The 16,888-nt window shown below is 55.2% G+C and overlaps 1 protein-coding gene across 3 annotated transcripts in view; it reads left to right on the forward strand.

Moving 5' to 3' along the window:
• Positions 1-884: 884 nt before the first annotated feature.
• Positions 885-16,888, forward strand: part of TNRC18 (trinucleotide repeat containing 18) — a 59,329-nt gene continuing 43,325 nt past the window's right edge. For all 3 annotated transcript variants that reach the window (XM_054180320.1, XM_054180321.1, XM_054180322.1), the window contains exon 1: positions 885-1,147. In XM_054180320.1, coding sequence (XP_054036295.1) covers positions 946-1,147 — 202 coding nt within the window. In that variant the 5' untranslated portion in view covers positions 885-945. The remainder of the gene's footprint in view (positions 1,148-16,888) is intronic.

A 16,888-nucleotide genomic window follows, 5' to 3' on the forward strand; every position in this document is an offset into this window, starting at 1 on the left:
ACAACTAGAGATAATTTAAAATCTTTTCTTTTTCCAGTCTTTTGGGAAACAAGTAGTTTGTTTTCCTGAGCGGGAGCGGCTCTGGGAAAACAAAAAAATACATAAAAGGAGGGGGGAGGAAATAATCCAAAAACACCCCCCAAAAAAACCCCACATTCCAAGGGTTTGGAGTCTTGGGAACAGGGGGAAAAGAGGCGAGAACCGGGGCTGGGGAAGCGATGCCGCCGCCGGAGCTTCCTTCCCGGCGAGTGCCACCGCCAGTTCCCCGCTCCCGGGTGAGGCCTTTGGAGGAGTAAAACAGCTCCACGAAGAAAAGAAAATTAAAGAGGGGGTGGAAAGTGGCAAAGTGGAGGGGCTCTTATGATTTTTGAGGGGTGGTGGTTGGGGTTTTTTTTCGGTTTGTTTTCCTGCGCTCCGGGGAGGAATGCCGTGCCGCATCCCCGCCGGGTTCGTCCCGCCGGAGCCGGGCTGCGGGCGCCGCCGTGGGCTCTCCCCGCTTTAGTCGGGGGACACAAATTTAACACCTCTTTAGAAAAAAACCCCAAACTTAAAAAAATACTTATACTTTCCCTCCCCCCCCCCCCCGGGGTCCTTTCCCACAAGTTTTCCGTGGATTATTGTTACCTCCCCCTTCTCCCCTTCCTCCGCCCCGGTGGGGAAGGTGCCGGGTGGGTTTTGAAGGATGTTTTTTTGGGGGGGGTCGAGGCGGGTCGGTTCTCACCACCCCCCTACTTCTCTCTTGCAGGCAGCACCGAGACCGCCGCGCCGGGGCTGGCTCCCTGCACCGCGCCATGGGACGCTTGGACGCCTTATTTTTGAAAACCATCTGATTTTTTCGGGGGAGGAGGAGGAGGAGGGGGGTGGGGGGCGGGAGGGGAGGGTGGGGGGGAAGGCGGTGGCGGGCACCGACAGCGATCCGGGAGATTCCTTGAAGCCGGCGAGTGGATGATGGATGGCCGAGATTTCGGGCCCCCCCGTTCGGTTCACGGCCCCCCTCCGCTGCTCTCCGGGCTGGCCATGGAGAGTCACCGACTGGGAGTCACCGGCCGCCTGGCTCCCGCCGCCGGTCCCATGGCCGCCGGGCTTCCCGCCGCCCTCCAGCCCGGCAAGTTCCTCGCATCGGGCATCAGCCTCCACTCCCACCCGGGTAAGGCTCCGCGGACCCTCCCCCCCCCCCCCCCGCCCCGGCAGACCCCCACGTCCACCCTTTGCCTTCCTTCCCCTTTTCTCCGCTTGTGCTGCGGACTCCCGGGACCGGCGGGGCTTCAAACGCAAAACACAAAGAAAGAAAATATATATTTGGATGTCTGCTTGCTGCTTTTTCGTGTGTTTTCCCCACGGGTTTTGTGCTTCGCCTGTCTTGGTTGGAAAAAAAATAAGGGAACGGGAGGAAAACTGGAGCATAGGGGAAAAATGGAGAACGAGAGGAAAACTACGGAACGGGAAAGAGAAGAGAGGGCTAGAGGAAAAATAGGGAAATGGAGGAAAATATGAAAAAAGTAGAGGAATTGGGGGAAAAGTAAGGGAATAAGGAAAAAAAAAATAGGGCAACGGGGGGGAAAAATCACGCCTAGCCGATAAAATTCCCCCTTCGCAGCGCAAGGTCTTGTTGGCACCGAGGAAGATCCCTGCCGAGGCGGCTGCGGGTGTTTTGTGGAATAAATCCTGGGGATAAATGGGAATTTTCGGGAAAGCTGGTCCGATCGGGGTGCGGAGGGGAAGAGGCTGCTCTGCTCCACTGGGTGCCTCACGGCTGGGCACAAAACCATCCCCGCGGGCTGGGAAATGGGGCAAAACAGGGTAGTTTGGGTGATTTTTAGCTCCGCGGAGCTGAGCTGCTGCTCCCAAGCCCGGGCGCAGTCCCCGCCAGCCCCGGGAGCGCTGCCGGCAGGGAGAATTTTGGTGTTGTGCCTTTTTTCTTTCTTTTCTTTCTTTCTTTTTTTTTTTTTCCCCCCCCTCCCTTCGCTGATTATTTTTTAAGCCTGCAAACAAACTTGTGTGCAGGGACTGCTCCCTCCTCCTGTTTCTTTTTTCCTCCCTTTTCGCCGCGCTCCGTCTCCGGGCAGTCCCACGGCCGCCTCTCCGTTTCAAAAACAAAACCAGACATCGGAATGCACGAGGTTTATTATTATTATTATTTTTCCCACAGTCAGCTTTTTATTTATTTGCCTCCACTGCGGTGTTGTTTGTGGTGTCTTTTTTTTCTTTTCTTTTTTTTTTTTAATTTGTGAGGGGTTATTTTGTTTTTAACCCGTTTCCAAGCTCCCTTTCCCAGCGGCTGGCAGGCTGGGCTCTGCCCACTCCGCTGCCCGCTGTGTTGCCGGGCAGCTGCCGAGCTGCCGCCGGGCTCTCCCGAGGAGGACGCAAGGGATTTCTGACCGTTTGATTTCCCTCGCTGGCTATTTTATTTTTTTTTTTTTTTTCTCCTTTTCTTTCCCCTGGGCGTGGAGAGGTGACTCGGAGTTTACTTTAGGCGTTGGGAGGGTGACAGGTTTTGCAATAATAAACCTGCTTTTCTCCCAGCCGCCCGGGATGAATGACTTTGAAATTTGCAAACCTGATTGCCAACATCTGCAGAGAAGGAAGCAGCCCGAATCGAGGGAAAAAGATTTATTAGTTTTAAGCTAGGTGGCAGTGCCAATTTTCCAGGTGCTAGGAGGAGAGGTGTAAAGAGAACGGCTATGAAGCCAAGCACATGGGCAAACACCTTTTTTTTCCTTCCCTTTTGTCTTTTTTTTCTTCCCTCCTCCCTTTTTTTTTTTTTCCCTGGGTATTTTTGCCTCCCTTCCTCCCCCTCCTGCTAAAGCTGAATGCAATCACTGCAAAAATCTGTCTGGACAATCTCAAGCCAAACTGAGCATGGGTTGTTGTAATGTTTTTTTGCTGATTTTTGTTGGGGTTTTGTTGTTTATTTTTTTCCCCTTTGCCTATTTTTTTTTCTTCTTTTTATTTCTCCTCCCAAACTTTCCTTCTCTGGTGCTTCCCTGAATTCCAGGCAGTCCTGCAGGGAAGCGACAAGCTCCAGCCAAGCCCACAAAGCCCTGCTCCGTGCTGCCGTCCGTGAGCTCTTGGGCTAGGAGCGAGCCTCAGATTCGGGGCCTCACACACAGGGGAAGGAGTTTTCAGATCTCTCCAACATTTATTAATGTATTATTTTTAATTTCTACTTCTCTGAACTCTTTGGAAAATCCTCCCTTACGCCTGACAGCTCCTCCGGGTGCCCATCTCTCTCTGCGTGCTCCCTGGGATGATTGCTCCCAAAGCTTGCTTGGTGCCAGCGGCTTCCAATTCACAACAGGGTGAAACTACCATAGAAAGATCCTTACAATTAATCAAAATTCCCATTATACCCCAGCAGTGGGATAGGCTGGGATTATTAATAGTACTTTTTGTAGAGCTTCAGCAGCATTGTTTGAAATGGGGATTGTTTTCTGCTAGGAGGGGCCCTTTGTAGGTTTGCATTTGCAGCGTCGATGTTGCCGTATGGAGTTTTTTGTTGTTGTGGTGGTGGTTTTTATTCTCTTGTTTTGTTTTAAGGAGGGGTTTGGAAGGGTGGAAAGCAAAGGCTTGTGCAAGGGGGTTAAGAAAAGTGGGCAGGAGGCAAAGCCTTTAAATAGAGTCAGTTCAAACTGATCTTTAAATACCAACTGGGCTGAAGAAAGAGGCTGTTGAATCTGTCCCAGCATTCTCCTAAAATAAATAAGCCCCTGTAAAAATAGCAGGATTGGCCATATTTGAGAATCCTGCTATCTCCAGCACCAGCTTCTTGTTTTTCTCAGACCCTCTGCTCATGATGCCAGTCCAGGCTCTGCCCCAGCGCCAAAACACAGGCACTGGGCTATGTCTGGTGACCCCCAGACCCTTGGTTTCTCTCTGGGGGGTTTCTAGTCTGTGGTAGCGTTTCATACGCCGCCATGCATGCCGAGGGGATGGGGACAGAAGCCCCTTTGTTGGAAGCACACAGAGGTTGAAGTGCCCCACTCTGTGCTCTCACCCATTGCCATCTCCCCATCTCTAAGGCAGGCAGTGGGGCTCAGGGGGCTGGGGAGCAGCAGGGTGCTCCCAACGGACTCTGTCGTGGGAGGAAAGTGACTGTTTGAAATGGAATTTCGTCCCTGGCAGCGGTCGCCAGGAAGCCCTTGCCTAAAAAGAGGCTGCAGTCGATGGAGTCGGGCGGCCGAGTGCATTAAAGCAGAAGCTCGCCCTGCTCTGCAGCTTGCAGCTCAAAATACGGGGGGTTCATTATTGTGCTCTTTCCCTGCCCCACCGTCTTTGGGTCCAAGTGAGTGTCCTGGGCTCGGCTCCATCCTGCGGCGGTTGCGATGTTCTTGGCAGCTTCTGTGTTTTGGGGGAGGTGAAAAGACTCCCTCGGATGTAATCGTGAAGGGCTGCTGTGGGACCATGTCCCTGCCAAGCAGCGGGTCTGTGTGCGAGCAAACAGCATTCGTGTGCCAAAAAGACTGAGGTTAAAATGATAATAACAAAAATCTGCCGTTTATTTTTTTTTTTGCTGCATACTGAGGTATCCTTCCTTGGGTTGGGATATGTACAGGGAGGGCTACTGGAGCGGGTCTGTGTTTGGATAAAAGGATGCCCAGCGTCTTCCATTCAAACCCGTTTCAGAAATGCTTTCCAGGGCCCGGGAAAAGGGGCACACCTGTATGAGCAGAGCTGACTTTGTGTTGTTAAATGGAGCTCGGGAGTGCCGGCTGGAAGGAAATCGGTCAGGCGGAGGGGAGAGGTTTGGGTTCGCTAGCTTTCCTGCTTCCACATTAGTATTGCATTCAGATGCAGGGATTTAAAGTGGGTTGAGGACCATCCCTGCTTTCAGGCCTGCAGTGCCCAGGGAGAAGTTTTCCAGATATCTGGGTCGGGTAGCAGCGTAGGGGAAAAAAATATAATCCAAAATACCCTTCCCCGCCCCCCTCAAGGGTAGCTTTGCTGTGCCAGCAAAATCCCACTGTAGCCATCCTTATAATGGCAAAATGGTGCTTCTGCTGAGCCTGCAGATTTTGCAGAGGAGGCTTTGCCGTCGGCAGTGCCAGCAGAAGCACAATTTGCTCATGAAACTGCATCCATGCTAAAATCTCTTGGCTGGTAGGAGACCCCGGGATAGCGCTGACACCGTGCTGGACCGAGCCCTGCCCGGGGCTGGGGCGCAGCAGCAAGGCTCCCGTACCAGTGATGGGATTTTTGGCTGTGGTTTGACGCGGCTCTTTTTGGTCACGTTTTGATGCTGCAAGGAAAATACCATCGGTGTTTAATGGCCCTTGAAATCGCGGTTCCCCCCCCATCCCTGCCCGCCCAGGGGGTGGTGCGAGGGGCTGAGCGCGGGGGGCTCTTTGGGGCAGGGGCGCTCTCTGCGTAACACCGGCAGGAATGCGGCCGCGGCCAGAGACCTGCCTGCGGTGGGTTTTTTTTTCCCCTCCTCCCTTGGGGCCCTGGTGAAATTAGATGCTTTTTGATATGTGTTTTCAAGCAGAGCAGCGAGCGTGCTTGTCCGGCAGTGCTCGGGGAGGTGATGCTGGCCTGTGCCGGGCGGGGATGTTGTGCTTGGACCCGTCACACTCTCCCGTTTACACCAGGCATCCCCGGGGGCGGAGGAAGCGCTCGGCCATTAAGTGATGCCCCTGCAGCTCCCACGGGCCTGCAGCCAATTCCGTGAGCAAGGCAGGAGCAGCCTCTTCGGTTTTGCTCTGGGGATTAAATGGGAGGAAAAATGGGACTTAGGTATTTTATGGGAGTCATCTAGTGTGTGCTCCTGGAATGCTGGGAGCACGGTTTCTCTCGTATGCTGGTGTTTTCCCAAGGTCCTGCTGGTTGGATGGGTTGCGGGGTGGCATCTCCATCCCTCAGGACAGGTGGGAAGGACTTTGTAGTCTCTTTTCCAGCACCCATTGAAGTTCTCATTATAACTAGTGGTAACTGGTGTCAGAGACGCTGGGCTTGGACTGCGGACGAGAGCCCAAGGGCCAATGTGGTGACGTAAACTTGCTCAGAGCAAGGTCCTGCGGGATCCTCCACTTTGTTAGGGTTTCTAATACCTTTCCCAGCTGAATAGGCAAGAACCTGGCCCTGCCCCTGATATGTGATGCTGGTAAAGATGTGTTTTATCAGCATGGGTTCTGGCAGCCCTTCTCCTGCCCCCCACTCAGCAATGAGTCTCCTTGGTGGGGTTGGACAACCACCGTTCCTAGCCCTGACTGATGGTGTGCCAGGGAAAATTTGATCTGGAGGATGTACTAGTGCTAGAAATTCTAGCTGGGGGTAGCATGGGGCACCAAGCAGGTCCCTGGTGCTGGGGGACAGGCTCCTGCTCTTTCCCAGCACAGCAGCTGTTGGAGAGATGGAAATCACCGGGAATTAATCTTCCTGCAGACGTGGTTAGCAGAGCAGGGCTTTCGTAAGGGAAATTTTAGATCTCCTTCTTAGGATAACCCAGGGTAAAGCTGAAATTAGTTTATAATTATATAGCAAATAACCCCCCATCTTGTCATTTCACCATCTTCTGATGAATATGGAAATGAACATTGTTAAGAGGAATTAACGTCCTCACGGCAGCCTTCCAGGTGAGCCTCGCGGCTCGGCCGGGGCTGCGACCGGCAGGAGGCTGTCGGATCACCTCCTTTAACTGGGGTTAGCGCCCGACGAGTTGAAACAAGGCCCTGTGTGTTTTCAGCGTCTACTGAACTGGTCCAGTTAAAGCTTGGGGCGGGAGGTGGTGCAGGCAATCGGGGCCAGCCTGGCATGTGCTGACACGAAAGCTGCCTTGCCGGGACGAGGAGATGTTGGTCTGGGTTGGGTAACGCGATCCAGCATTGCCTGTTCAAGGTGCTGAGGACAAGGGAGTGCTTTGTTCTGCCTCACCGCTGAAATGGAGAGCGCAGCGGGCCCTGAACCGACCCCAAAACGCAGGCGGGGTTGGGGTGGGCAGGGAGCCGAGGGCAGCTCTGAGCTCCCTACCTGCGGGGCTGTGGTGAGGGACAAGCACTGCGTCCAACTGTGGCAGCCTCTCGCTGGCTTTTCCAGGTGGGGATGCTCTTAAACAGGCAAAGTTTGGGAGGGGAGTGCTCCAGTGTGGCTGTGATGATTTGGGGGTTTCCTCCTATCCCCATGCTCCTGGCTAGCTTTGCTCCGGGATGGCACAGCTGGATGTCTGCAGGCATGCTGACTCTGGGGGAAACCCTCTTCTCGCTCTGCTATTTATTTGCTTTGCTTATTATTCCCCACTCCCCAGCTCTTAAAGCACCAAGGGGACAGCAACCACACCAAACCCTTGTACCCAGCCTCGTGGGCGCTGGCCGGGGCAGCGGGAGCCGCGCCGCACGGCGCTGCCGAGGCGCTGCCAGTTGGGCTCTCTCCCCATGCCGCGGGGATCAGCTGTTGGGTGCACAATATGCTCTCTGCTTTCCCTCTCCAGTTGTTGTCCCTGACGGTGATGGGAAGCGAAAAGGTAGTTGAGAGTTTGGTATCTCTAAATCAGGGAGGTGATGGGCGGTTGAGGGAGGGCTCAGTTTATCTGAGGCTGGGTTTTGTTTAAATCCAGCCAGACCTGAAATAACAGCAAAAGGATTGGACTGACCTTGGGAATAAATTCTGTTGCCAGCGGAGCAGTGGCCAAAGAGCCATTTTGAAGGAGGCTGGATGCAGGCAGGCAAGCTGAATATGGTGGGCTTGATGTGGTATGGTTGGGGGTGGGGGGAAATATGCCCTTTTAGGGGAATATCAGAGATTTTTTTAAGGCACTCGACCCCATCTGTCTGGGTCTCTATCCCCAGCAACTTCTGCAAAGGTTGTTCTTGCTTCTGCTGCCATCCATCTTCCCCTGCCGTGTTACTGCCAGCCAAGAGCCCTTTTTACGTTTGGTGGTTAGATATATTGCCCGTGCTTCCCTTTCTGCCCCCGGTCTCTTCTCAGCAGAATTCCCTGTGGCTTGAACATGCTTTTAATATGTTAAGTTTAATTGCTTTTAATAATTAAAAAAAAAAATAAAAGAAATGGCAGTGGCTTTGCAGGGATTCAGCTCCTGGCTGGCTTGCAGGCGGTGCTGGTAGCAGCGTGTGAATGGAACAGCCCTGTGTTATCTCCACGCAGTGTGTGTCATCCTGGTGTGTTGTGTCCTGGTCTGGGTGGGGAGGCGTCCCACATGCCATGTCACATGCAGGCTAAATGGGTAGTACTCCAGCGAGTAAAGATCTGGGCAGGCGAGTACAGATGGGTGCAGGCGCCTTCCCGGGCTGTGGGTGAAAGTCCAGCACGCCAGAAGCTAGGCAGGAACGCCAGGAACCAGGCAGGCACAGCAGGAGCCGAGAAGGCACACCAGAAGCTGGGTAGGCACACTGGGAGCTGGGCTGGCACACCGTGCCAGGCTCCTGGTGTGCACAGTGTGCCCTGCTGGGGTTTCCCTTTGCAATCCCCGTGCTGCCGTGGGGCTTTCTCATTAATGAGATCAGTGACACAAAGTGGCAGTTCTTCTGCTGCTTTTAATGGGTGTTCAGGTTCGTGTGGGATTGGAAGTTCCTGTTTTCATCAGATGAGCCCTCTCTGTGAGCAGTTTGTGGACAGGTCAGCTTCAGGGCTGACATTCATACTGGCACAAGCGTTTCAGGCTTCGCTTTCCTGCTCCCCTCTGCTTACACTCCTTCCCAGCCCCAGCCCTGGTGTATTTTAACTTGAATCCCTACCTTGAATCTCACCATCAACCCGAGCTGCTTCCATCTTGTGGAGGACCTGAGAGCTCTGTGTCCTTCCCTGGTCAGGCTGAACGCTGCTGAGAGGAAGGAGAAATGCAGAGGTCACTCTTGAAGGGTTCTTGCAGGTGCCCTTTGGTCTCCCTCGTTGAGATGTGCAAAGACCTAGGTGTGTGTATCTATACGTGCGTAGGACAACCATCTAGTGCTTCATCTGAGGGAGGGGGGTGGCTGTCCCTGCCTTGTGAACTTGGGGCCAGGTTGGCAATCTGTCAATAGCCCAAGGGCTGTGCTTGTTTGAATACAGATTTGCATAATTCATCAGGAGTTAAACTGCACCACCATAATGTTTGCCTCTGTGTTTATCTCCTGCTACCGGCCGAGGTGTGTGGTGTTGGGCATTTGTGGTCCACAGGAACCCCTTTGCCTCATGGTTTGGTGCTGTGTTGGTGCAAAAAAGGTGGTGTGGGCTGGTGGTCAGGAGGATGTGAAGAGGGCAGGAGCCTCTGGAAAGAAAATAGGCTGAATGCAGGGTTGGAGGGAAAGTTTTCCTAAAGAGGCTTATGGGATCGTGCTTCGTCTTTGGATCTTACTCTTCCATAGCCAGGAGTCCACAGCACATTGCTGCATTTCTCCTGGGGTGGTTCTGGTCCCTGTACCATGGAGGTCAGTAGTATACTCTGGGAGAGGGATGCATTGCCCACAAGGCACTTAGAGCAGTACATGTGGGCACCTCTGGCGGCACCTTGCACTTATGCCATCCTAGCCATGCTGTGTCCAAGTGGGAATTGTGAAGCCAGAGCCCATCAAGTACGGTGGGGACATGGCAATGCCTTCACTCCAGTGCTGGGGCGTTCCTTGCAGCCAGTCCTCTCGTGCTGCCTGTGTTTGTGTGGGGGCTGCTTGCTGGCTGCGTGCTGAGCGTGCACATGTTGGCATTGTGGTGTTCAGGTCTGAACAGGGTGCTGGGACACTCTGTGCCTCAGTTTCCCTTTGCAATGCCAGCTGCCCAAGGGGTGCTGAGCTGTGACAGGTGCTTTGCGAAGAGACTTTAAAATAAGCAGCGATGGAGAGAGGCTGCAGCTCCCAGGGCTTGGAGCCTTCCTGGCTCGTGCTGATTGTGCCTGGCAGGGGCCTGGGCAACAAAACAAACCCACATCCAGATGTCACCTCCCCACCAGATGCTGGTGGTGTGGTGACTTGTTGGGTTCTACTGAGAGAGCAGATCGAGCTGCTATGGGGAGATGCCACCTCTCTGGTGGCTTTGGTGAAACCAGTGGTGTGGGGCAGCCTCCAGCTTGGGGACTTGCAATTGAGCCAGCTGATTTCTGGAAGAAGGAGTGAGATACGAGTCCTGGTTTGGCACTGTGTGGACTTGGGTTTGCAGAATGGGGGTGCCCGGACTCCTTCTAGCGCTCCTGATCTGGGGCCTGGTGGGGACTGTCCCGGCTGTGAACCTTCACCATGCTGGGCAGGAGGTCAAGCAGGGATAAACCTCGGGGTGATCTCACGGTGGCCCCCCACGCAGAAGGGAGGCAGCCAGGGCAGTGGGTGACCAGGCCAGCCGTGGGAAGCTGAGGGGAGAGGCGAGCAGGTGGCATTTCCCTTTCAGTGGGCATCCCGGCGTGTGTCCGCAGGGCTGGCTGCTGCCCGTCACGCAGCGGTGTTTAATTTCTCAATGGGAGGGCAGGGAGATAATGCTGCACAGTCCCATTTAACCTGCTGGTGACCTGGTCTTAAGTCATTGTGGCTGAAAATAGAACGTGTTCCCTCCAGGGCACGGCTAATGGCGCTGGGAAAGCTGGGATCTCTCTTTGAAGGCTGATTTAATTGCTGCTGGCAGGCACTTGGTGCAGGTGATGTGGGGACCAGTACCCCGGTGCCATCCCACAACAACCTCCCCCTCCCGAGTGCCTGTAGCTCTCAGGGCCCTGCCAATGATGGGTAAGGAGCTCTGAGCTCTTTGCTAACAAAGGCACAGGACAGCAGCTCAGAGCCATAAAAATGGGGGGGGTGTCAAATTTCTGTGCATAGGAAGGAGTAGAAGCACCTGCAGTGAAGATGTGTGGCTGGTGCTGGGAGCAGATTCATCCTCAGGCCCCCTGTGCTGGCCACCAGTAGCTGGAGGGTCTTCACTGTGGTGAAGAATGGGCCAGAGAAAAAACATTTGGATGCTGCCCTAGAAAATCAGGAGAGGAATGAAGGCAAGACTACAGTCTAGCAGCCACCTTCTGCATTCCTGAGGGTTCTGCTAATCAGTTTGAGTGTTAAAATGACTCTTTATTAATTTCCATACAGCATCTTAGTAAACATGGAGCTGAAGAGCCCACTGAGTTGGTTCTTGCTGTGTAAGTGTAGTGAGAGCCTGGAGGTTTTGGTGGACCCCTGTTGGGGTGTCAGGTTTAATCATGCCAGCAGAAAGAGAGACAGCCAACGTGGTGTGGGGGATTTCAGGCTGGGGACACAGAGCAGAAGCTTCTGCTGCAGCAGCCAGCAGTGGCCCAGGGGTGTTCACAGTGGTTGGAGTGTTTTTGCATCAGGCTTAATGTGGGACTGGCTTGGTGCTTCCCAGACTGCCTGTTTTGGGCTGGCTGCTCATCATATCAGGGTCCCAGGGAGATGGTTTCTGTCCTGGCCCCTCCAGTGGGAGGAAAAATCATCTGCCAGAGGGATTTATGTTCCTACCTTGGTAACTTCTCACTGTCCTCCATGAAGATGCTGCCAGCAGGGAGGTGGTGGGTAACCTTGTGGGCTCTCCAGTTCAAGAGAGACAAGGAACTACTGGAAGGAGTTCAATGGAGGGCTGCAAAGGTCTTGAAGGGCCTGGAACATCTGTGTGAGGAGGAAAGGCTGAGAGACCTGGGGCTCTTTAGCCTAGAGAAGAGAGGGCATCTTCTCTATGCTCAGCAAGAGCTAAAGGGTGGGGGGCAAGAGTATGGGCCAGCTCTTTAAAGTGATGCCCAGTGACAGGGCAAGGTGCAGTGGGCACAAACTGGAAGCAAGAGGTTCCATCTGAACATGAGGAAAACCTTTGCTGTGAGGGTGCTGGAGCCCTGGAGCAGGCTGCCCAGAGATATTGTGGAGTCTCCGTCTCTGGAGAGATTCCAAACCTGCCTGATGATCCTGGGCAACCTGCTGTGGGTGATCCTGTTTTGGCAGGGGGGTTGGACTGGATGATCTCCAGAGGTGCCTTCTGACCCCCCACCATGCTGGGATTCTTTGATCTTCAGGGCATTTCAGTGATGTCCTTCTGTGGCCCCAAGCCCTGAGGCACTGATGCACCTGAGATTGCATTTGCTTTGTTGCACGATGGAAACTGAGTCTGCAGGATGCTGGGGCCAGAGCTGGGGCAGGAGCACCTATCCCTTGAACCCTTGCAGCCACTACTTCTCATTTTCTCCTCCTCCACCATCTCCAGGGCACTGGGGCTGTTTCAGCTCTCAGATGAGGAGGAGGTGAGCAGTAGGGCTTGGCCTGATGACATTTATTTCCCCAGAGGCAGGGAACCCCCCTTGCTCTGTGCGTGCACCCTGCCCTTTGGTGTCCCTAGGCTGCAGGAGCCTGGCATCGTGGTGCTTCACCAGGAGGGTAGCAGGGCACTGAAATCATGGCAAGGCACCAGCAGGAGGGCTTGCTGCAAACCCAGCACAGCGTTCCTGTGCTGACACAGCTGTGAGCAGTAGTAAATATTGAGCAAGAGCCACTTAAAAATAAAGGAGCCTGAACACAGATTCCCACGTGGAAGAAAATAAAATTAGAGGAAACAATGGGGAGCTGCACTGAGCTGGGAGGAGAACTCGCCTTGGCTTTTAAGGTGGTGATGCCTGCAGCTGAAGGAAAGCAGCACGGTGGTGTTTGAGCTGGCAAGGGCCAGGAGTGTGGACCTCCCGCTGGAGGATGCTCTCCCCGAGCTCACTGTGGCTCTTAGCAGATGAAATGGGGAGTTAAATCAGTCTGACTGTTCTGGATCTGGGAGGAGGTGTCAGTTTTACCTCTGTACTTTGCACTGGTGAGGCTGTGGTCCAGGTGCCTTGGTTGTGTCCTGGTGTGTTTGGAGGGCTTGTGTCAATGTGTGCCTCGTGCGTGGCACCGAGTCAAGGCAGCTCCGGTGTCACTAGAGCTGCCCCAGCAGGCAAAGATTCACCCTGTCAGCACTCCTGGAGCTCAGCTGCTTGCAGACATGAAGTTGTGCAGGAGAAAGAGCTGTGGCTGTACCCTGCTGTGCTGTGTGCCCCTGTGTCGTGGGGCAGGGCTGGGAAGCTGTGTGCTGCAGGAGGGGTCCCTGAAAGAGTCCCCTTTGGGAAGCTGCTTCTGCAGGGAGAGAATCAGGGATGCACTGGGGATAGTGAGCATGGGACAGATGGTACTGGTGCTGGTACTGGTGTGGCAGCCATCCTGCCAGAAGCGGGAGGGGAGCCCTGTGGGGGTTGGCAGCCAGTGGGTACTTGCTGTGCTTGGGCTTCTAGTTCTCCGCCAGGGAAAGGGAACTCAGGAGGACAAAAGCATTTATCCAGCTGTTTGTGGCATGGACTGGTGTCCCAGTTGGCTGCCTGTAAGGCTCTGAGAGCTGAATGGGGGAAGAGGTGACTGTGCTCCCGGCCAAGGGCGGCTGCAGCTCCTGCTCCATGCCAGAGCCCAGCAGCCGGCTGAGACCCTGGCTGCGATGGGGCTGCAAATCTCCCTTGGGTGTCTAGGGCTGAAAGCATCCCATGGAAATAAACCCAAAGCCTCCCTGCTTGTGTTTCCCAGCCCCGCTGGGCTCAGACCAGAGAGACTTTGGGGCCAGGCTTTTCAGCTTGGGCCCCTCTGCTGCCACAGCCCCTTGCCCAGCGCTGCGTGGTGGCATGCCTGCTTCCTGGCAGTGTGTCTATCCATCATGGCCCAGGGAGGAGGGGGTGAGATGCTGGCGGTTGGAAGTATTTCATAAGAGTCAGAAACCTGTAACGGGCAGATGGGGCTGATGGGGGAGAGTTACTTCACCTCTCGTGGGCTGCTGGAGGCTGTCAGTGCTGTGGTGACGGGGCTGTGGCTTCTCAGGCAAAGATGGCTCGTGCCCAAGGCTCGGCTTTGGGGTGTGCTTTGCAACTGGCACCACACGTGGCCAGCTTCCTGCCTGCCCAGGCCACCAGCGCTGTCACACAGCTGGGTCCCATTGTGTGGATCCCTGTGAGGTGGAGGTGCTCTCCACATGAGCAGAGACTTCGTGGATGCTGCTTCTCCCCGCTGTGTCGGTGCTGCCAGCTGGTTCGGGACACTGAACTGAGGGAGTGAATTCTGCATTGAGTGGTGTCTCTCTGTCACCTCCCACTTGCTGTCCTTCACCCTTCGTGGGTGCCCGAGTGAGCCATCACCTCTGTGCCGGGTTGGCAGTCAGCATGGATGGCAGCACGGCAATGCTGTGAAGGTGCCGCCTGGTCGCCTGCAGCCAAGCTGGTGTGGAGCAGCTTTCCCAGCCCTGGTGCACACCAGTGTTGCACCAGGCAGGCAGGCAGGCTGGCTCATTGGCCAGTGCTGTGTCCATGGGGGGGGAGATGTGCTCAGCCCTATCGTGTCTGGCTCTTTCACAATGCAGCCTTAGCCAACTCATCCAGCTGGGGCTGGGTTTCAGGCCTGGGGACCAGGGGAGCTGAGATGGAGAGATCCTGCAGGTTATGAGTGACTGGTGGCATGCAGCAACCTGCTCCCCTATGGGCAAATCCACCCACCCACCTTCATCACTTTGGCCAGGCAATGTTTTCTGGTGGCTCCCTCCTCCCAGGGAGTTTTGGGCAAACCCCCAGCAGGCTGAGCACGTGGGGCTCGTTTCCCTCCTGCTTCCTCTGGCGAGGCCTTCGGCCTCCAGACGTTTGGTGTGTGGTTTGTGTGGTTGCTGGTATCTCACCTCCCCATCAGTCACATCCCCTCTCAGTGGTGAGTCACTCTGCCATACCTCTTCCCTTGCCCGTGCCATTTTGGAGAGCTGAGCAGAGATGAAGATGTTTTCCACTGAGCTGACACATCTGCACCCGCCAAGTTCCTCTCCCAACAGCGCTCAGTGATTTATGTCTCAGTGGTGCCAAGCAGGTACGTTTGGTTGTGTTGGAGCTGGGAAGGAGGGGGACAAGTGTGCACCCCCTCTCCATGCCCATCCTCTGCACTCACTGGAGCATCACAGGGGGATGGGAGCAGGGACGTGCTGGCCCCTGAAGCTTTTTAACCTCCGAACTGGGCTGCTTTGGGTGGTGTGTGCCCGTGCTGGCAAAGTGCTTGCATGCGGCTCATGTTGGTGGGACCTTGCCCGGGCGGCCAGTGGCTGTACTGCTGGGCACACTTGCTTGGTGTGGCAGGGAAGGGAAGGGGGTACAGCAGGTCTGGTGCTGGCAGCGCTGCCAGCTTGCACCTCCCTGCCTGTGCTGTGGTGCCAGCACACCTCCAGGCAAGCAGTCGGCTGGAGGAGCGTGGCTCAGCCTGCTGGGACCTGTTGGCGTGTCCCTGGGTGAAGCAGATCTTGCGCTGGTTCAGCAAACGCTCTGGCCCCGGGCAGATGGAGATGGTTGTGGTTTCCCCCTTTCCCCTCCCTTTCTGCTGGCAGAAGCCCATGGTTGGGGTGAGCCGTGCCTTGCTCACTGCAGTAGAATTTCTCCCCTTGGCATCACTTTCTGGCACAGAGATCCAAAGAGGGAGTGACTTGCCCGCGGCCTCCTCCTGCAAACGCAGCTGCTTGTTGCTCAGAGGAGCAGCTTCAGCTCCAGGTCCTGCCCAGGGCAGCAGGGCAGCGAGTTTTGGGCTGTGTACGAGGCTTAAGCCAGCCCATCAGCATTGCTCCTGCAGGGCTGCATGGAGGAAGGAATGCTCTGGCAGTGCCGCCAGGTTGAATTTGCATTGGGTTCATCCTCAGGAAGGCTGTGGCTTGAATCTCTCCTCCCTGCCCTGGCTCTGGTTCCTGACAGGGAAGAGACCAGGTAAACACAGCCCAGGCAGCTTCTCCAAGCAGTTAGCAAGAGAAAGCGTTGCTGCTGGTAAACCCAGTGCTGAGGTTCAAGTGTCTCTCTGCCTTTGCTGCTGGACAGCTGGGTGATGCAGGGAAGTCTCTGTACTTGCCCATGTCTCAGTTTCTCCACCTGCAAAGCTTTGGGATGTGCTTTGAGCCCCCATGCTGGGCTTACATCTCTACCGTGAGCAGCACTGCTGCTGTGGCACCAGGAAGGGCTGTCTGGTGCCAGGTGGCTCTGGGGCCTGGCTGATGGCATCAGCTCAATTCTGCTGCTGCTGACCAGCTGGGGTGGTGACCCTGCCCTGCAGGGTCCCCAACCTGTCCATCTGAACCTGTCTCTAGCTCAGACTGTGTGTAAAGCTGCTTGTTAGCACTGTGCTTCCTGCTTCAGCACTGCAGCTGGAAAGCCTCCATGACAGCTTGTCTTACACTAGGCAGCTGGAAGGAATTTCATCTGCCCTTCGGACACTCTAAGCCCACAGCTCCTCATCCAACCTTCCCTCTGCTCCTTCTCCTCCTGACAGGCCAGGGCTGGGGCTGATTCCCTGTGGTGGGCTGTGATAGTTCTGATTGTGAAGGAAACTGCAGAGTATTTGGGACTGAGGCTGACCCTACATTGTCCCTGGGTAGGATAAGATACTACGGACAGGGAGCTGCCCCAGTGGGACCAGGAGTGCAACCGGTACCAAAATGCTCCTTTGAGTGCCTGTAGCTTAAGCTGTGTGCAGGTGTCCCTGTGATGGATGGCAGGACTGGATCGTGTCCCCTTCCTGGAGCTCTGCAGGTGTCTTCATGTCCTTGCACCATGTGCAAGAAGGAACCTGCCATAGGCATCCGTGCTCGGTGGTGTCTGCAGTGTGGGATGTGTCTTTCCATGATTCCATGCCGGTGCTCTCACTTGCTGGAGTGGCTACAGCTGGGATCGAGGTCTGGCTGGGGAAGAGGCTCGCGTGGGAATGTCTGGGACTGCCAGGCTGGTGTGGCACAGGGTGCTCCAGGGGGTTTTACCGTGCTGCAGCCATGTGCTCTGCCAGATGGGACTCGTGTTCCCTCGGAAATGTGTTGCTCCTGCTCCAGATGCTGGCTCCTCGCCAGCCCAGCCGTGCTGAAGCAGTGCGGTGGAGGTGGCATGGCTGAGGCAAACAGGCTGGGGAGTGGAGCTGCTCACAGCTAAGCTGGAGTAGGTGCTGCTGGGTGCTACTCAGTGCTCTGCAGCCCTGGAATA

Source organism: Dryobates pubescens, chromosome 4 (genome assembly GCF_014839835.1).
Source record: "Dryobates pubescens isolate bDryPub1 chromosome 4, bDryPub1.pri, whole genome shotgun sequence".
Classification (NCBI taxonomy): Eukaryota; Metazoa; Chordata; class Aves; order Piciformes; family Picidae; genus Dryobates; species Dryobates pubescens.